The following is a 20,973-nucleotide window of genomic DNA, read 5'->3' as shown; positions in this document are numbered from 1 at the left end:
ACAGACGACAGACAGACATACACACAGCGGATTTCATTACATCAGTGGAGTACATAGAGTGTATTTGTATTGGGCATGACTGTCTGTTGCATCTCGAATGGTGGTGCTCAAAACAGCTTTACTTAAATTAGGTCTTTTAAAATTTCAGTGCTTCCTCTTTCCTCTTAAATGATCAGTTCAGATGTCCAGGTTAAAATTTCCACTGCAGAATCTTGTGATCCTTGGAATAATTTCCTTTGTTCTTATATTCTGGGGGACGAGTGAGTTAGGAATACAGAGGGAATTGACTGGAAGTTTGTCTTTTCACCTTCAGATATTCCTGTACTTCCCAGTTTTCCTTGCATGAAAAGGAGACTTTTGTTTCTAGCCAGTGGGGATATTTCTGCAGCGGTGGGACAGGATATATATATATATATATATATATATATATATATATATGTAAATTTGAAGACACAAAGCACACAGTTGCAGTGTGTGTTTCTTTTTGATCCTTTGCATTCCTTCCCCTGAAATCTCTCTTCCAACTTCTTAGTATGGTATAAGTATTAAGAAAACTAATGATGGAATTTGCATTCAGCGCCTCCCTCCCGCTCCTGAAATGTGCATACTTCATTTTCTCCCATTCCTGAGGAATCTATTGAAACCATCTGTTGGCCCATCTCCAGGTGCTTGCTAAGGTTTTAGAGACGGAGGCTGCATGCCACACTTCCTGTGCTCCTCTAACCTATGTTTATACCTAAGTGGATAGTAAGCGGAACTGTCAATATTGAAATTATTTATCATTTCTCTGCAAAGACTGCTAGGAGAAAAACGTTTTGAGCTGCATTCCTTTACACTCTTACTTGGGAGTAACTACACTGAGGTTGATGAGCCTTGCATAGGTTGCATTGTTAACAACTTGCTTGGAACAGTGGAGATGTTTCTACACCTTATATCTAAATTACCACTGGTACAAAATAGTAAACCTTGTTTTTCTTGGGATAGTGTAGAAAAGAGCCTCTCATTTCATTTCTGATTTCAATCATGCAAGTCCTGGTTTTTTCCTGCTCTTCCCCCCCCTCCCCCCCCACAAACTATACTCCTGCTATCAAGACAGTACAGCTTTTATGGTATGCATGTTAGCTGGATATACGCTCAGAAGACTTCTACCATCACTTTGCTTGCTTTTGTTGAAAGTGACATATCAGCTTGGATGTCTCCTAGTAAGCGACTTGCATAACAATAAAAATGTGGCAGTCCAAGCCTGTTCAGAATGTCTCTACTTGCAAAAGGCTTGAAAAAACAAGTATAGTGTTGTCATTTTGGCAAGCGGAGCTCTGCTAATTTCCAAGCTTAATGGAAGACTTCAGAGGGCACATGCTGTGTAGGCTAAGCTATTGCCACTCTTTTTGGGTCCATGGGCACTCTTGCAAACTGGAGAAGCTATCATGAACACACACACACACAGACACCACAACATGCATGGCAACCACAAATACATGCATACACACCGGCTTCCCCCATGCAGTCAGTTAGGCTTTTGTTTTTCCCCCAGGGTCTTGTTTCCCCCACCCCTGCCTGCTGAAATTAGGCTTGAAGGAAGCTTTAAGTGTGGACTGGCAAGGAGCATTTTTGCTGCCAGGGAGGTCATAACCGGAGAGCGATCCCTCTGTAGCTGTGTCCCCCTGAAATTACCCTCTGTGCTGCAGCTGGGCTTGCATTAAGCTGTGTATTGGCTACAGTAGAATTTGCTACATGGGCACCGCTTTGGTGACCCTTGGGCTTAACCTTCTGTTGCAGGTGGTACCTTGTGCTTTTTAAAATCATGCTGTCCTTAGATAAGCCACTGTGAGGCAGAACCTGCCAACAGTGTGATTAAGATAGGGCTGTTAATGACTGGCTAATTATGAGCCTTTGCTTCCCCAGTTACCCTGCTACAAAGATGTTTGCATTTAATCTAGCACAAGAGGCTCAGCAATAAGCAACAAGGAGGTTTAAAAAACCTTAAATACTGAAAGTGCAGTTTTTAAAAAACTTTGTTTTGCTTATTTTACAGTGCAGATTAAATAAAATAAATATTGAATTCCTCAACATGCATTTATCAAGGAATTCAAGCCCTGCTTGCTACAGCATGTTGGAGACTCATTCATGCTGTCACACAACTGCTAGGTCAGTTCATCAATTGCTTTAGTAGCATGTTTATCACTTCTCTAAGCAGTTCTGGCTGTGTTTCAAATACAGCAGCCATGTGCATGGGGCATACTGAATTGTTATTAGGGCAAGCAACAATACCATTCAAGAAGTGCAAGAACTGTCCCTAGGTTTCCATAAAAGGTGGAACAATGGGATTGGAAACACACTTTGCCTTTTTGCTTTGATAGAGTATATCATCCAGTTATCACGGGAACAGTCCTGTCCCATATTTTAGCAATATGAGTGTAAAACATAACTTTTACCAGGGATCTCTTAAAAAATACGCACACATCTATTTCTCTACAAAAATGAGACTTTTCATAGTTCATATTTGGTCCTTTCCCATATTTCTTTCCTTAGACACCCAATATCTCACTATATGCTCTGTTTGGTCTTAAATCACAGAGGAATCTAAATGGGCCACACCTGTCTCTTTGTATCAGCAGGGTTTTAGCGTTCCGTTCTTTTTTGGAAACCAACACCTGCTAACTAGCTGAAGCACAGTAGGAGTAATTGCTGCTCTTTTATTCTGATGCAGTCTGCCTGGGTTAGGATTCCAAAAACCTTTACAATATACCTTTTTCTATGCATAGCTCGATAAAGAGTGGCTCTGACAACTTACACCAAGAGGTATGTTCAAAAATTTGAAATGTTTACACACAATGAGCAGACCTAGATCCAGTTGCATGAACTTTCCACCTCCTTTTGTGTACGTTTTGATAAGTCTAACACTGCATTTAAACTGAAAATGGACATTTTTCGTAGTGTAGTGCATCAGTTTATCTCGGCTTCCTCAATCTCGGCCCTCCAGATGTTTTGAGACTAAAGTTCCCATCATCCCTGACCACTGGTCCTGCTAGCTAGGGATCATGGGAGTTGTAGGCCAAAAACATCTGGAGGGCCAAGGTTGAGGAAGCCTGGTTTATCTCCTTGGAAAACAGTACCTTTTGCACAGGAAGAGGCCACTGAAAAGAAGCAAAACAAATATTTTCCTGTTACCTAAAATATATAGGTTGGGATCCAAAGAGCTACCTTGGGCAGATACAAGGCTTGACCTCTAGGATTTGTAAGTTTGAGCAGCAGTCGTCTCATGGACTGCTTTTGAAAGTGCTCTCCATTTCCAAAATGGTATGCTATGTAGCAGTGCTATTTTTCTAGAAAACGAGGTTCCGGAACTCACCATGAACGCCTCCCTCTTTCTCTTAGAATAGCAAAAGCACCCATCTGAGAGGTGCTGGAACTGAGTTTCAGTGAGTTACCCCTGAAAAAAGCCTTGCTATGTGTCATGGTAGGCTGTTGCTTGAGGAACATGTACTCACAGCCCCCGTGGATACGTATAACTTGTGTAATTATTTCATTGCCAGACATTGTACGTGCATTACATACGTAAGGCACAATCCAGCCAGAGTTTATCATTTTTAAATTTGTTGAGTTTAATGCGTGAAGCATTCCCCTGCTGAAATAAAATCAATGGGCTTGATTATGCTTATACTTTTTTTTAAAAAAAGTTGGAAGTTGGAAGGAAAGGGACTAAAAGACAAAAGATGCAATGTGTTTAGAGAAAAGAATTATTTGGCATTCAGTTATAAACTTAATCTTCTCAGTCACAATTTTGCCTAATGATCCTGCCAAATTATTTGAAAACATTTCTGTTGCCTAATTCAGCTGCTCTGTTAGCACTTAACAATAGTTCTGTGTATAGGAGTCTTCCTCTTTCCTCCTTTTGGTGCAGTTATAAAGAGAATACGCATCTCCTTTTTCAACTAGCAGCTGCTTGCTGTTAGGATCAAGCCCCAGGAACTGTGGTTAGTGTTAACAACAGTGTATTAAAAACAACCCAGGATCACTAACCATGGCCAGTTACCTGAAAATGAAAGCAAATGCTTCTGATCTCCTCCTTATAACCATGCTGACAAAGGAGAAGGCCCTTAAAATAAAAAGCAGGGGACTGAAGGGTAGGGTGTTGCAATGATACTCAAATTTTCTATTTCCCTTGCTGAAATACCCCTTGCTCATGGGGGTTGGGCTTTGATGACATACATTTGGTGTTGGGACAAAGAAAATGTTTGGGACTGCTGCTGACGTGCCACCTGCCTTTAGTCTCACAATGGAATGGGTTGAAAGTTGGACACAGTGTTTTGCAGTGGTTCTGCTCTTACCTGCAGGGCCAGGTCTAGAGAGTAAATACTTCAGCTCCCTGGCAGTTATGCTGTAGGATGCTGCAAGGCTCTATCTTGTCTCCAGTGGTGTTCAACATAGGTACAAAACTGTCAGGGGCAGTCATCAAGAGCAGGGGTCAGCAACCTTTTTCAGCCGTGGGCCGGTCCACCATCCCTCAGACCATGTGGTGGGCCGGACTATATTTTTTTTGGGGGGGGGGGATGAACGAATTCCTATGCCCCGCAAATAACCCAGAGATTCATTTTAAATAAAAGCACATTCTAGTCATGTAAAAACACGCTGATTCCTGGACTGTCCGCTGGCTGGATTGAGAAGGCGATTGGGCCACATCCGGCTTCCGGGACTTAAGTTGCCTGCCCCGATCAAGAGGTTTGGAGCCCAACTTTATTCCTCTCTTACATCTAAATCAAGTGTGGCTCTGCAAGTCCTTAATAGTTGACTGGGTGCTGTCCAGTAAGCAGAGGCAAAGTCTTGATAAGACAGTTTCCTTGTCGGTGGGTGGGTGGCTCCTGTCTCTTGGAATTAGGTGGTTTTAATGGGGTTGTCACCACCCAAAAGAAAAGGTGCACAGTGTGAGGTATGCCTTGATCCACTATTGATGCTGGAGGTCTAGGTGGCCAACCACACTGGTTATTAACACGTTTTATCATCTATCTACCTGCTCACTCAGATCTTCCAGTGAAGTTCTTCTGCTTGATTCCAACTTGTGACAGCCAGGAGGATTTTCTGTCCTGTTACTTCTAAAAGCTCCCCTATTAGATATATGAGATATAAGGTAAATCCCTAGTGCTCTTGGTTCTTGGCACTTGCTTAAAAGTTTACTTTTTCTCCTGGACCTTTGTTGGTGATTAATACCAGTGTGTGGAGTTTATCCTGACTGCTGCATTTATTCTACTCTGAAAGTTTTATTGAACTACATTGTGACTTCTGTGAAAGCTAATATAAATTATTTTACATAGATAAATAAATGTTTTTTATTTACCTGCTTTAACTATTAAGCTCATTGCTCTGAGTTCTTGTGATTGGAGAGGAGGGGGCAGGCAGGAGAAATCCCTGTAATCTCCAAGAGAATTTGGAAGGAGGACTCAAATGTGTAGTCTGGCATTGTGAAAGAAAAGGAAGTATCTAGTGACTAGATCAGGTCGCCAGGAAGATTACTCCCTGGAAGGTTTTATTGTGCTCTCAGGAAGTCAAAACATTAACTGTGTTAACATGAGAACAAAGGGTTTTTTCCATTCCAAAGGAAGAAACTAATAGATATAACAGACAAAATAGTGTATTAGCAAAAAAGGACAAATTGTTCAAGGGTAATGCCCTAACACCTGTAATATTTATCCCTATTTTTTTCTTAAATTCAGAAGAAACTGAAATAGCTGGTTTTTGACACAGTATGCTTTGTGGTTAGGAGGAAGAGGTGAGATGTATTGTCTGTATTGCAGCCTTGCCCAACCTGTGGTGCCTGGGGCTGATGGTGGCTCTTTTCAAACTCTAAAGCGTGCAGAGGCTACCAGGTTGGCGAAGGATGCTGTACTGAGTAGTAATTGTGACTTCAGCTCTCATGAGTTAGTGTACTGTAGTACTGGGTGCTGTTTGAGTGTTGTTGTTGTTTAGTTGTTTAGTCGTGTCCAACTCTTCGTGACCCCATGGACCAGAGCACACCAGGCACTCCTGTCTTCCACTGCCTCCCGCAGTTTGGTCAAACTCTTGTTGGTAGCTTGGAGAACACTGTCCAACCATCTCTTCCTCTGTCATCCCCTTCTTGTGCCCTCAATCTTTCCCAACATCAGGGTCTTTTCCAGGGAGTCTTCTGTTCTCATGAGGTGGCCAAAGTATTGGAGCCTCAGCTTCATGATCTGCCCTTCTAGTGAGCACTCAGGGCTGATTTCCTTCAGAATGGATAGGTTTGATTTTCTTGCAGTCCATGGAACTCTTAAGAGTCTCCTCCAGCACCATAATTCAAAAGCATCCATTCTTTGGCGATCAGCCTTCTTTATGGTCCATCTCTCACTTCCATACATCACTACTGGGAAAACCATAGCTTTAACTATATGGACCTTTGTTGGCAAGGTGGTCTCTCTGCTTTCTAAGATGCTGTTTGAGTAGCAGATGTCAAAACCTTACACAGCTATGAAGCAACCTTGTGTCAACCACTTCTCAGTCTGCTCTGCCTCACAGGGGGGAAAATCAGCCCTGTGGTTCCTTTAAGACTTAAAATAATTTATTATGGCATAAGCTTTCATGAAGTTGGGTCTGCTTCATTGGATCCATGAAGTGATTGTTGTGAGGATAAAATGGCAGAAAACCCATATAGTCTGGATTGAATTCAAAGTTTCCATGCCATTCGCAGAAAAGGAGACTTTTAATGAGCGGGGCAAAAAAACTTTGGATTCAATAAACTGCCTGAGCTATTTGGAGGAAGACTGAAGTAGAATGTGGTATCAAAGGAGGTATTCTTTTTCATGATCCAGGTGTTCCATTCTTACAGAATCTACAATTTGCACAATTTTCATTTGCAAAAAAACAGATTCCTTTGTTTCTTAAATATTGAGTTAATTATACTGTGCAAATGTGCACCTCTTTTCCATTACTTGCATTTTGAGATGTCATTTTTGAATGCCCCCTCTTCACTTGGAAAGTAGTAGTATTGTGAACCTGCTCTCTGATGTCCATGCCAGCTTTCTACTTGTGTTGTTTTGTTGTTTAGTCGTTTAGTCGTGTCCGACTCTTTGTGACCCCATGGACCAGAGCACGCCAGACACTCCTGTCTTCCACTGCCTCCCGCAGTTTGGACAGACTCATGTTTGTAGCTTCGAGAACACTGTCCAACCATCTCATCCTCTGTCGTCCCCTTCTTCTTGTGCCCTCCATCTTTCCCAGCATCAGGGTCTTTTCCAGGGAGTCTTCTCTTCTCATGAGGTGGCCAAAGTATTCTACTTGTATTCTAAAGTATTCTACTTTCTACTTGTAGGGCACATTAAAATAAGCCACCATCACCCCTGACTTGCAGTTGGAAGTGGTGCATCCCATACTATCACTTCAGGGCTCAAGCACTACATTCTCACCTTGTTCATATATATACACTAAATCGATAATTACAGGCATTTTTCTCTTTGTGTGTGTGTGGATAATAGCCTTTATTTAATAATTTAAAAATAATCTTTAAAAGTCTGTGTGACCAGAAAATGTGTGTATTGCACAGCGACTATCATAGGCCTGCTGCAGAAGAGTGGGTAAAACTTGTTTCGTGCACATGCATGTCCTTTATTTGATAGTTGCAACATTAAGTGATTGATTACTTCTGATTTAATAGAGTATCACAGATAAAACTTCAATATCTTTCCATATAATAAAAATGTAAGAATGTCATTGCATGCAGGCCACATTGTAGTGCCACATCACAATCCCAGTTTTACATGAAGTCAGGGTGGGGTAGAAGCTACAACAGGAAAAGTGATAGTTTAAAACAATGGCAGAAGTTTGAGTAAAGTGAGGGTGGCGATACACTGAGAGGAAGAAAGTGGCTACAACTTAGTTGAAGTATATACCGGTATGTGTGTGTGTGTTAGGAGGTTAGTCTGGCATTCCTTTTTTCAAGGCACTACTCTAGCCAAAATACAGCATTTAACATTAATTTATATAAACATTTCTATCAAATATTTCAGCAACCTGAGCTATCTTCATAGAGTTTGACAATTTGAATAATAAAGCCTTCAGTTTATTAAATAGCGCTTGCAAGTAATATTGATTATTTCTTTCTTTGTGTTCAAACTCAAAACCAATTGTTTCCTTCAGTTTGCCTTGTGGGAGCATGAAATTAGGAACATATGCATGCTAATTAACAACATATGAAGGATAAATTGTGATTGCTGTCTTGGTCTGGTGCACAGGCTATGCTTTGCGGGGTAGTGATTTCCTACCTCCAAGACCCAATCTATAAAACAGGTCAACAACAAATTTGTTGTCTGCGTTTTTTCAGCTGATTTAGGACGAAACTGATGCACTGACTCCAAAAATCACATTGGTTTTGCTCAATCAGGTCAAGTTTTTTAGTTATGGCCACATGTCGTTTTTTTACATTTTTGTTCACATGTACGCTTGTGTGGAGCATTTTAGAAGTTGGTGCGGGTAAAATGCCACATCGAATAATTGTTTTGATTGGAAATGATTATTTTAATGACAAGAAGTATTCAGGTCCGATAGTTCTGGGCGATTATGTCGAAAAGGGATCAGTTTGAAGTCATAAAACCTCGAAATCTTCCATAAATTGGTGTGGCAAAGCATAAAGTTGGGGGATCAAAACCCCTGGCTCACTTGAGTACACTGAAGGAGAACTATGAAGTGGTGAAGTATGTGCTGGAGAAAATTATGATCAGCATAAGTGGTTTATTTGTGTTGACCTGAAGATGGTGAACTTTTTGTTGGGACAACAGTCTGGCTTCACCAAGTACCCATGTTTTCTGTGCATGTGGGATAGTAGGGACCGTGCTCAGTATTACATGAAGAAGGACTGGCCTGTGCGGGAGGAATTGGTGCCTTGCAGAAAAAGGAACGTCATTAACGACCCTCTGGTGGACAGAGACAGAATACTCTTCCCACCACTGCACATCAAGCTCGGTTTAATCAAGCAGTTCACCAAGGCTCTGGACAAGGATGGTGACTGCTTCACTTACTTGTGCCAGGCTTTTCCAGGATTGACCATGGAGAAGTTGAAAGCTGGCATCTTTGACGGTCCTCAGATCCGTCAGCTCATCAGAGATCCAGAGTTCGGAAACTCAATGAACGAAGTGGAACTGGAAGCGTGGAAGGCATTTGTTCTGGTAGTGAAGAACTTTCTTGGCAACAATAAGGCCAGAAACTACGCAGAACTTGTCAACAACATGCTGACTGCTTTCAGAAACCTGGGCTGCAACATGAGCGTCAAGATGCACTACCTATTTTCACATATGGACCGGTTTCCTGAGAACCTGGGTTCAATGAGTGACGAGCAGGGGGAGAGATTCCATCAGGACATGAAAGAGATGGAGACCAGGTATCAGGGTCGCTGGGACGCAGTCATGATGGCTGACTACTGTTGGACTCTGAAGAGAGACCTCCCTGCCGCTGAGCATTCCAGGAGTTCCAAGAAACGGAAGTTCAAGCCCTGAAGTTTGAAAAACGGTGAAGCAACATGCAATTTACGTGTACTTACCTTTATCAATGCCCACCATTCAGTTTACAGTAATCAATGTTTCTATCAGGTAATCAATATATGTTGTTGGAAAAACATTTTTTTCTCTTAAAAACATATTTAGGATGATATGTGTTAACAAAAATCAGCTGATAATGCCACAAAAATGTAATTGATTTTGTCACAAGATCTGATTTTTTCCAAATCAACATAGCACAAAAACCGGACCTGATGGAGAGAAACGGATGCCATTTCCTGATTCAGCAGTGCAAAAATACCCTAAATCAGTTGTAGAAATCTAGACAACATTCAAAAAGTAAAAAAATGTTGCCCAGTGTAATTAGTGCAGGCACAGATCTATGTGTTTAATAAGGATGTTAAAACTGATGGCATGTCTTTGTGCCTGTCTCTCCACATTATTTAATTTTTGTGACTTTACATGGGATGGATTTGTAATATTGGAATGGGTCTAGAGTTTACACCTTTTCTTTTTGAAGAGTCTGTTTGATGTAACTTGAGATCCATCTTGCATAGTCAAAATACGCTTCATTGTGATAAATCTCAATCTCTTGTTGAGTTTTCTTTGGATGGTTGTTTGTTGTTGGACTATTGTTCTTTCATTGTTGCTCTAATCTGAAAAAGAAATCACACACACATACACATTATGGGAAGTATAACATCTGAAGTGTAGAACTGCAGCTTTGGGCTCCTTTAGAAACATGGGATACTATTTGTGGCAAATCTGAAAGTACAAAATAACAGAGACATTTTCTGATATTGGGCCTTAGGAAAACATTGATCACATAAACTAATCAGTTCTTTTTCCTGATTGATAAAGGTAGGAATTATCATATTGGTTAGAAAGGGGACCTGAATTAAGCTGCTATAGATAAATTCCCTCCTGAAATGAAAGAATATGAGAAGCCATAAGCAACACCTTTTATTGAAAAAATGCTGTATAATTTCATTTGGCGTTCAAATCAAGAAGCTGGAATGTGAATAATTCCTTAGGCTCTAGCCAACTTAACTCCTTTCCCATGTTTCTTCACTTTGTTTCTGAGTCAGTAGCTGCTCTAGAGAGTAAGTTCAGTGAACAAAGTCAGGGATTTCCTGTTGTGGGCCCTGAAATGGTTTATGCTTAAGGATCTTTGCCTTTCTCAGGTGACTGAAACTTGGTTTTGTGCATGATTCACTGGCTTAGGGGTTAGCAAGTCTAGATAAATTATTAATGCTGATCCAGCACCTCTTAAATTTAATGGGAACTTTGCTTTAGATCTCTGATTCCAGAAGCTCTTATTTGGCAAGGAATGCAAAACCATTATTTTTTACTTTGGACACTTATAATTAATCGTGGGTTACAAGTCATGTCCATTGGAAATAAATGTTCCTCCTCCTCCTCCTCCTCCTTCTCTGGCGATCACTCGTAGCCGAGTAAGACTGTCTTCCATAAACACTGTTTTAACAATGAGTCCATAAGTGACTGTGGAGGCCAATTCTGGATCCACACGTCCTTCCACAGTGGGGACATTGGTTTCCGGGCGGGAGTTGATCACGGTGTGGATTTGCCAAGAGTGCCTTCCTCTTAGCACGTTTCCCCATTGCGTCCTGAGTTCGAATGTCTTCAAAGCCCCAGGATACCTTTGGTAAAGGCTGTTCTCCAACTGGAGCGCTCACAGGCCAGTGTTTCCCAGTTGTCTACATTTTTTTAGATTTGCCTTGAGACAGTCTTTAAACCTCTTTTGTTGACCAACATTACCCTTTCCATTTTTAAGTTCAGAATAGAGTAGTTGTTTTGGAAGACGATCATCAGGCATCCACACAACATGACCAGTCCAACGAAGTTGATGTTGAAGAATCATTGCTTCAACACTGATGATCTTGGCTTCTTCCAGTAAACTGATATTAGTTCACCTGACTTCCCAAGTGATGTGTAAAAATTTTTGGAGACACCGTTGATGGAATATTTCGAGGAGTTGGAGATGGCGTTTATAAGTGGTCCATGTTTCACAAGCATATAGTAAGGTTGGTAGTACAATCGCTTTGTAAACAAGCATTATGGTTTCCATGCGAATGTCCTGGTCCTCAAAGACTCTGCACGTCAATCGGGAGAAAGCTGCACTCGCAGAGCTCAGGCGATGCTGGATTTCGGCATCAATGTTGGCCCTTGTGGAAAGATAACTGCCTAGGTAGGAGAAGTGATCAACATTTTCCAACATTACACCATTGAGTTGGATTTGTGGCGCTGCAGAGGGGTTATTTTGTACTTGTTGGTGCAGCACTTTGGTTTTTTGGATGTTGAGTGTTAGGCCAAGCTTTTCGTAAGCTTCTGCAAAGATATTTAGGATGGTTTGGAGGTCATCCTCTGAGTGTGCACACACTACGTTGTCATCAGCATACTGAAGCTCTATGACGGAAGTTAAGGTAACCTTACTCTTTGCTTTCAGCCTGCTCAGATTGAAGAGCTTTCCATCTGTTTGATATATGATTTCTACTCCGGTGGGGAGTTTCCCTTTGACAAAGTGTAGGACCATGGTAATGAAAATAATGAATAGAGTTGGGGCAATAACACAACCCTGTTTAACACCTGATCCCACTGTGAAAGATTCACTTTGAGAGCCATTGTTATCTGTGATTGTTGCTGTCATATTATCATGGAGGAGCTGAATGTTTACGAATTTATGGTTCAGTGAACTATGGCTAGTTTACAACCATACATGCATATACTGATGAGATATAAGACCTGGTTAATATTATTATTGCTCTTAATATTTCTCAGATGACTTGTTTGAAAAAGATCAAGGAGACTTCCAGGAAAAAGTACACAATATAAAACAAAACAATTTAAAAAGCAACAATGTATTCATTTAATACAAAAAACCCTATTGTTTTGTGCCCCATAAAAATGGACAGAGTCAATTTAGCTGTGTTACAGAAAGGTACACTCTCTTGATGGTTTTTTTCTTGTTGAATTTGATCTTTGGCAAAATTATACAGCTCTTTGTGGCTTCACAGTAAGGTACAATTTGTACCATAGGTTCTGCTGCCTGATTTCAATCGTTTGCGCTTTGAATCTGCATGGATTGGCCTTCATGAAATTGACCTCTTTCTGTGTACCAGTTACTGATTATATCCATTTATTAGCCTTTACAAGTAATTTCTTCACACTGTTTACATAACACTATCATTTATCATTCTACGTTATAGACTGTCAACTGCATTGTTGTTTGCAAGCTTTTGTAGTTAGTATTTCAACTTCTGTTAAGCTAGCATACTCCTAAAACTCAGAGGATTGTTTCCCACTCAATGAAACTTGGGGTCAATTCATTTTTGTGTGTGTGTTACCTCTCAGTTCTGGTGTGTAGACCAAAGGATTTTTATAGCAAAAGCCCCAGGCAAGAGAGACTTGCTTTTCAGCAATAATCGGAACAAATTAAAAGCTGCCCATAAGTTCAACTAATGTTAGTGGCTAATTGACAGGCTGTGCAGTCCCGAGGCAATACATTTACATTTATAGTTAAAGTAAGATATACCTGAAACAAGTCTTAATTGCGAGCTAATTAAATAGTGTAGCTGCGTGGTAGTTTGAATTTCAAGCCCATGTGTCTGTAGGTGTTTTATTAAACTCATATGCTTGGGGAACAAAGTAGTATGCTTTCAAGTTCAAAGCTTATAAAGAAATGACCATAACATATAGGCACTTATTAGTTTAGCCATTGGCCAATTTAAGGTCCTTATTCATTAGTTAGGCCTCTGGCTGTGTTGCAGAGGCTTGGGGCCAAATAGTATATACCTGGCACTTTCATCCTGAATACCAAAAAAATAATAACTAAAATAGCAACATTTCAAGTGGGCCTCATTTGCAAATAAATTGCAATTGTTGTTCTTAGGACTTCTGGCAGCAGGTCCTGTTTGAATGACTCACAACAATACTTCACTTATGCTTTCATGTTTGAATACTTTTGAAAATGTATTTATTTTCTTTCGTTTATCTTCCACCTTTCTTCCATCAACTCAACAAAGTTATGAAAAGGGTTGAGATAGAATTCTGTACTTACAAATTGGGAATAATAGCTAACTAAATTAGTTGAAGTCATTCAGAAAAGAGTTGGGACAAATGGTATAGCATTTATAAAGTTCTCAGTATATTGCAAAACACTAGCCATTAAAGTAGTATAAAGAGGCATTCATATCCAGATTGAAAACATAGTGTAAACAAACTCAGCCCTTAATAGTCATTCATGATTTGGGGCCAGTCACTGTCTCTCAGCCTAACCAACCCTCAGGGTTTTTGCGAGCATAAAATCAGAAAGGGGAGGACCATAGACACCAGCTTGAACTTCTTGTAGAGATTGTGGGATATAACTGTAACCAATAAATATTTTCAAAACATTTAATTTTGATAAGCTGCTTTTTAGGGCTAGGACCTAACGAAAAACATGACTGCTCCCAAACAACCCTGGGAACTGTTAAGATTTCTGAAAATTGTAGCTCTGTGGGGCAAACTACACTTCCCAGGACTATTTGCAGGAAGCCAGGTGCTTTCAGTCTTTGGTGTATGCACAAGCTTTTCTGCTAGGCTTTTGATTTATTTTAATTACTACCTGCTCTATTTTGCGCACTTGGTGTTTAAATGTTCTCTTTTGTCATTCTTCGGTATTTTAAAGTTCTGAATCGCCTGGGGCAGGAAGTTAAAGGCAGAAAAACAGTACATAAACCAACAGAAGTGAAATGGATAGCACCGTGCTACCTAAGTATGGTGGTAGCACATTTTGAAAGGTCAGTTCTTCTGACTCTGCTTAGCTTGGTGTATAGCTGTTGTGGTTTTAAAACACACACACACTCACACACTGCTCAGCCCAACACATTAAAGAAGCCTTGCTGCACCATTCAGAGACCGATAATTCTCCTCAGGGTGCCTCCTGAAGCAAAATCACTTCTTCACGTTGCTGCCTGGCAGGGCCAGACCCCCACAGGAGCCATGCGCTGAGGCAGTTATGAATGCAGAATACTTTAACCTGAGGAGGCTGACAAAGAGGATCTTTGATAAGCTGCACATGTTGACTCAATGCTGCATTGTCATGTATAGAGGGGATTGTGAGAATGGGCATTGCTCTTGACACCAAATAGTATTCAGTGTTGCAGTATAGCTCACCTTGTTCTTTCTCCTTTTTCAGCAGTGTGTTTTCCTACTAACTAGGCCCTGGAATTATCATCAGAGGATTGATGCAGATTGTATGGTGCTTTCACACAGCAACTAATTCAGTCCTGACCGCTATGGCCTATGTTCTCTGTGGCAAGCACTCGTAACGTAAAGTGGATGAGTTTACCATAGGCCAACAACAAACCCACTATAGTAAAAACATTTCCCCCACCCTTTTTGTGGCTGGCCTGTGTTCTTGTTTAGTAGTAAATGACTGAAAAGGTTTTCATCTGCTTCTAACAAGGCATAATTTAGCGACAACAGAAGAGACTACTGGGAGGTAATTTTGCCTCCTTCCTGTTTCAGGAAACCTTTTTAAACTTGATATGCTCAAACCTAAAGATAAGATAAGCAAATGAAAAGGCAACTAGACAGGGTAGCCAGATTACAAGGTGCACTCTGAAAGCACTAAACAGTATCTGTTTTGATCCTTTAAGTAGCAGTTTACATCTCCTTAAAAGAGATTTGACTCAGATGCTAATTACAGCCGGATGCATTGTTTCCCCTTCCCTACACCTGCTTTTGACTTTTAAAGTTGGTGAGCAACACTGCAGGTTTATACATGCTTCTGATGATACAGAATCCTTTTGTTTAGTGCAGCACTGTTACCAAACATGGCCTCCTGCAAATTTGCAGGAGCGTGTCTAATCGAGACACACTATGTTTTGCAGTTGCTTAAACCCCTATGAAGGACTGGGGGATAGGCCATAGCTGAATGGTATGTGTTTTTCACCCCAGGTTCAGTCTCTTGTTACAGTGGTACCTTGGGATGCGAACGGGATCCGTTCCGGAGCCCCACTCGCACCCCAAAGCGAACGTAACCCGTGTCCGCGGGTCACGTTTCAGCGCTTCTGCGCATGCGCGTGACGTCATTTTGATGGTCTGCGCATGCGCGCGCGGCGAAACCCGGAAGTAACGCGCTCCATTACTTCTGGGTCGCCACAAAGCGCAACCCGAATTTGCCTAACCCGAAGCATATTCATCCCAAGGTATGACTGTATAAGGTTTTTTAGGTAGCAAGACTGAGAGAGATTCTAGAGAGCCACTGTACCATCAGGATAGACCAGGGGTGGAAATGCTTTTTTGCCTGCGGGCCATCACATGTAGCACTGGAAAGACACACTTGTCGGCTGGCTGTTGAAGCATCCAACCTGGATGACAGCCCTAGCAGCCCAAGATGCAAGTAGCTGGTTATACTACACACTGCATTGGAGCCACTTGATACTACAGTGGAACCTTGGTCCTCAAATGTAATCCGTTCCGGAAGTTCATTTGACTTCCAAAACGTTCAAAAACCAAGGCGTGGCTTCTGATTGGCGCAGGCGCCCTGGAAACAATAGCCGACAACAACATCGGACATTCGGGTTCTGAAAAACGTTTGAAAACTGGAACACTTATTTCTGGGTTTTCGGCGTTCAGAAGCCGAAATGTTCGAGTACCAAGGCGTTCGCTCGAGAACCAAGGTTCCAATGTAAAACTTGTCCTTCTGTTGCTAAGACAGTAGAGACACAATTTTCCCCAAAGCAAGACCAATATCTTTCACACGGCTACTGAAACCCACAACTGTGACTTGCATAGCTTGTTGCTCCTGCTTTATAAGAAGAGGACTGAATGGAGCCTGAGGAAGAGATAGCGTGACTATGCATTTCTCTTGCTTGCCTATGTAGAAACCACTGACTCCTGTTTGGCTGCTGGAAGGTAGTTCCACCCCTTGCCCTGTCTACCACTGACATATGGCTCCGGAAGATTACAGTGGTACCTCGGGTTACAGACTCTTTTAACCCAGAAATAATACCTTGGGTTAAGAACTTTGCTTCAGGATGAGAACAGAAGTCGCGCGGCAGCGGCAGCAGGAAGCCCCATTAGCTAAAGTGGTCCTCAGGTTAAGAATGGACCTCCGGAACAAATTAAGTTCTTAAACCGAGGTACCACTGTACATTTGAGTGAATGTGGCTCTCAGACTAGAAAAGTTTCTCCTTCTCTGCTTTGTAACCATACACCTATTAGCATACATCCCTTGGGAGGAACTTACAGAGGACTGCTGAGTAATAAATAATAATTGTATCTCATTGGGATTCCTCTACATGTTTTGTGAGCACAATTAGTATTCGTTCGTAACCTAATACTACCAGAAGTTTGATTTTCCATGTTTTATTCATTTTATTTTATTTATTGCATTTATATCCCACCTTTTTCTCAGAGGAGCTGGGGGTGGTGTACATGGTTCTCCTCCTCTTCATTTAACCCCCCACAACAACCTTGTTAGGTAGGTTAGGCTGAGAGGCAGTGACTGGCCCAAGGACACCCAGTGAGCTTGATAGCTGAGTTGGGACTTTAGTGGGGCCTCTCAGGTCCTAGTCTAACGCTCTAACCATTACTCGCACCACATGGCTTTAGAAAATATGGAATGCTTTTAAAATTGGCATCCTGTTAAAAATGGATAACAGTTTTCCTCTGAGCTGGTAAGAGTATTTGGCATCTTAAAGCAATGCTTGAACAGTAAAATCCCAAGCCAGTAAATAGTCATAATTGGTCAGGTATTAGTGCTTTATAAACAGTGAATGTCTGATCAGCAGCTGATTTAAATTTTAACGTGGAATGGCTGGAAGCTGAAATGCAGGATCACTCAGAACAGTTCTCCAATACATTCCCACAGGATGAAAAGCCTCTTAAAGTGAAAAACAAACTTTTAGCCTGGAGTTCCTAACCTAAATTCACTTGTGTTGCAACTCTGTAGGAGGTAGGGAATGAATTTAATCCATTGATTGTACTGAGAGAATAGAAAACCGTGCTTGGTTTTCCTACCACAATTATAGAGGCCAAGAATAGTGCTGAGGGGTGGTTTAAAGAAGCTGCCCAGGCAGGTTTTGCAAAAGCTTTGTGAAAGAAAGGAAATAGTCAACTGTAGTTAGATAATATAGCTATTATTTTCATTATTCATTCTTGAGTATCAATTTTTAGTGGTAGTACAAGATGTACAAAGTGTTGGAACAAGGGTAGATATTCTATGTAGGCTGCAAATTCAGATGTCTGAAAATGCAGTTTTCTTTACTGAAGAGTCTTCAAGTGCTGATGTGCCTCATTCCCAAGTTATGCTATCACAACATTACTTTAATCTCAGTTAAGCTTGTTCTATGCAATCTTTATTTTATTTACCTGAAGAATAAGTGTGTGTGTGTGTGTGTGTGTGTGTAGCTAATTTTTCACATGTTCTTGATTCTATGTGTGCAACCTAAATGCATTAAATAGCTATCACAGTTGTATGGATTTCATACTTTTACTTGGTTTCTTCCTGACTTCTGATCTGGACAGGTACTCCTAACAAAAGATCACTTGAAGCACAATGCTTTCCAGTGGAGGCAATTAACGTTCAGCTAAAGTCATCAGAGATGGAAGAGCCAAATGAATTCAAGTGTGAGCTAAGGCCAAGTTATCTTCAAATTCAAACTTTTCTCTTGTTTCTCTGTAGGCTTTATCTCCAATTGGAAAGAATCCCGGATTACTTAATATCACCTTTAAGTATGACAGTAAGTTCTCCTTCCTGTTTCCTCTGGAAACACGTTTACTCATTTCATTTGTTAATGTATTAAATGAGTTTTTAACACCATGTATTGAAGTAATCTTTAAAAAAAAAAAAATCAACAGTGATAATAGAGAATTGTTGAATTAGCACATTTTATTTAGTTAATCTAATTATTTAGAGCAGAGTGGCTAATCTCGCAGATGTTGTCGAGCATCAGCCTTAGCCAGCTTTGTCAATGATCTCATCATGGGAGTTACCGTATTTTTTTGCTCTATAAGACTCACTTTTTCCCTCCTAAAAAGTAAGGGGAAATGTGTGTGCGTCTTATGGAGCGAATGCAGGCTGCGCAGCTATCCCAGAAGCCAGAACAGCAAGAGGGATTGCTGCTTTCACTGCGCAGCGATCCCTCTTGCTGTTCTGGCTTCTGAGATTCAGAATATTTTTTTTCTTGTTTTCCTCCTCCAAAAACTAGGTGCGTCTTGTGGTCTGGTGCGTCTTATAGAGCGAAAAATACGGTATATTCCTGCAGCATTTGGAGGGCCAGAGGTTAATGCACCTAATGTAGGCCTGTTACAGGTAACAACATAAAAAACTGTGTATGCATAATATGTGTGTCTACCCAAAACTTGCCTCCCCAGCCATTTATTTCATGTCATTTATAACCCACCTTTCTGCAAAACAAAGCATTCAAAGCAGTGTACAAACACAGTTTGTAACAACAAAGACGATTAAAATGATAAATCAATAAAAAGCAACCTCACCAGAACAAATAAACAAAGCAGTAAAATTCAGCGAGCTCTGGTAACTGAGGGATGCCTGTTTGAATAAGAATTGTCTTAAGTTGCTCATCTAGAATGGAAAGAAGCCTGCTGGATCTCACTAGGGATGGTGCTCTAACTGTAGCAACACACTTGTTCACCGAGAAGAGAATTAAAGGGCTTTAAGCTACTTACATGCTATGGCATGCTTATGCAAATAAGGCAGATGATACTGGTTTTTACTGGATCTTTGGTTGGGTTTTGGAAGAAAGGAAGTCCAAGGGAGCCATTCTTGCATACTCTCACTATTGTAGTGATACAGGGTATTTCATAACGACTACAGCCTTCCTCACCATGAGGAAATAACAGAGACTAGAGAGCCAGGCTACGATCCACCCATGTTTAACCCCATAAAAGTGAATAATTTACAATGTTAATTCTTGCTGAATTGTGTTTCCTTGTTAACACTGGACCCTATCTCATAGTACATAAAATTTTGTCATTAATGGTTTATTTCTAATGTGGACCATGGATACCTTTTTCCCGCCTTTCCATAGTCGGTATTCTTAAAAGCTATTTTCTGTCAAGTACAAAAGATTTATTTACCCGAGATCTGTTCTTTGTTCTCCTGAAAAGAAATCAAAAGTAATGGAATAAAATTGTCATTTTTCAGCATAAAGCCTTAGCAACAGGAATCCAAAAATGGAAAGCTAGCTATTAATTTGATCCAGATGTTGCAGGAAGCTCTTGCTCAAAACTTCCTATTAAAAGACAGGTTTCTATTTTTGCTAATAGGAAGCACTTGCTGTCCTTCATTTGAATTGTGCAGCAGAATAGGAGCTTTCACTAATTTATAGTTATATCACAGTGGTGATCTCAGAGCAGTCATTCTAGAGAACAGAATTATGAGGCTTGATAGATAGCAGGAACATCTTCTGCAGAACTTTTTTTTAAAAAAGTAAGCTCGTGAATGTGTCTTTGCGTAAGGCCTGGATTAAATGTATTTCACCCGATTGTTCTTTCTTTAGACTGTACTCCTTATTTGAGCTCACTGGGAAAGCATGTAATTGGTGATGTACAGAACATTACTATTAGCCAGTATGCATGCTCTGATCAAGTTGCCGTGACAATACTGTGGACAGCAAATCCCATTGGTAAGTAGAATAAAAAAGAAATTGTGCTCATGTGCCCTTTGTAGTAGCAATTAGTTGATGACTTCTGTTCATGGACGCTTCAAGTAGAATTGTTATTGTCACCATCCGGGTCTTCTCAAATCTCCTGAAATTAATCCCCCTAAAATTTGGGCTAGAAACTTGAGAAACTTGGTTAGGAAAAGAGCTGCAAGCTGTCCAAATAAGCTAAACTAAGCAGTCAGGCGTGAAGGACACTTATTTGCAATGTTTGAAATGGTACTCTTGCCATTTTTTAAAAAATGGCAAGTTCTGTACAATTGCTAAATCTTTAAGAAGTCCTTTGAAAGAAGTTGGGAGCATGTTTAACCCTCTCCCATTAAAATCACTGGTTCTTAAAGGTGCATAATTTGATTCATCCCCCTCTAGGTTAGATTGTTTGTGCCTCTCCTGCTGTCCATTTACAATTGTGATTTGAGACATGCTTAACTGGAAATAGATTTTAGTGACTTCTTGTACCTGCTAAGAATAAAGTAAGGAAAGTATAAACAGCATTAAAAACAAAATTCAATGCAGGGATACACCTTACAGAACAATTGTGTCTTTCAGTGTGTGTTTAAATCTGTTAGCCTTTCAAAAGGGCTGAGGTCATGAACCGATTATAGAAATGTACTTTGCTGAAGAATTAGTAAATATATTTTGTGGAAATAGAAAAATGCCTAAAGCTTGATAACATGCAGCTTACCGCTGATGAATTTTGAATTGAAAACAATGAGCAGATAGAGAGAAGGAATGTGGAAGTGATACTCAATGCTTCGAAGAGTGCAGAGTTACTGAATTGG

The 20,973-nt window shown here is 40.6% G+C and overlaps 1 protein-coding gene and 1 long non-coding RNA gene across 4 annotated transcripts in view; one reads left to right on the top strand and one right to left on the bottom strand.

The window, feature by feature from the left end:
• The window catches only part of IL17RD (interleukin 17 receptor D), a 58,437-nt gene that overhangs the window by 19,371 nt on the left and 18,093 nt on the right, over positions 1 to 20,973 (top strand). For 2 of the 3 annotated variants that reach the window (XM_080996776.1, XM_080996775.1), the window contains exons 2-3: positions 18,190 to 18,247; positions 20,030 to 20,155. In XM_080996776.1, the coding sequence (XP_080852902.1) occupies positions 18,190 to 18,247; positions 20,030 to 20,155 (184 nt within the window). Of the gene's footprint in view, positions 1 to 4,956; positions 5,129 to 18,189; positions 18,248 to 20,029; positions 20,156 to 20,973 lie in introns of those variants that run through there. The other variant, XM_080996777.1, reaches the window with a different exon arrangement.
• Positions 9,864 to 20,973, bottom strand: part of LOC308472199 — a 32,965-nt gene continuing 21,855 nt past the window's right edge. The window contains exon 3 of the long non-coding RNA XR_013983338.1: positions 9,864 to 10,153. This is a non-coding gene — a long non-coding RNA (uncharacterized lncRNA). The remainder of the gene's footprint in view (positions 10,154 to 20,973) is intronic.

Source organism: Podarcis pityusensis (genome assembly GCF_964106645.2).
Source record: "Podarcis pityusensis genome assembly, chromosome: 2".
NCBI classification, from domain to species: Eukaryota; Metazoa; Chordata; class Lepidosauria; order Squamata; family Lacertidae; genus Podarcis; species Podarcis pityusensis.
The sequence above is the reverse complement of the archived record's forward strand: the minus strand, read 5'-3'. Positions and strand labels throughout refer to the sequence as shown.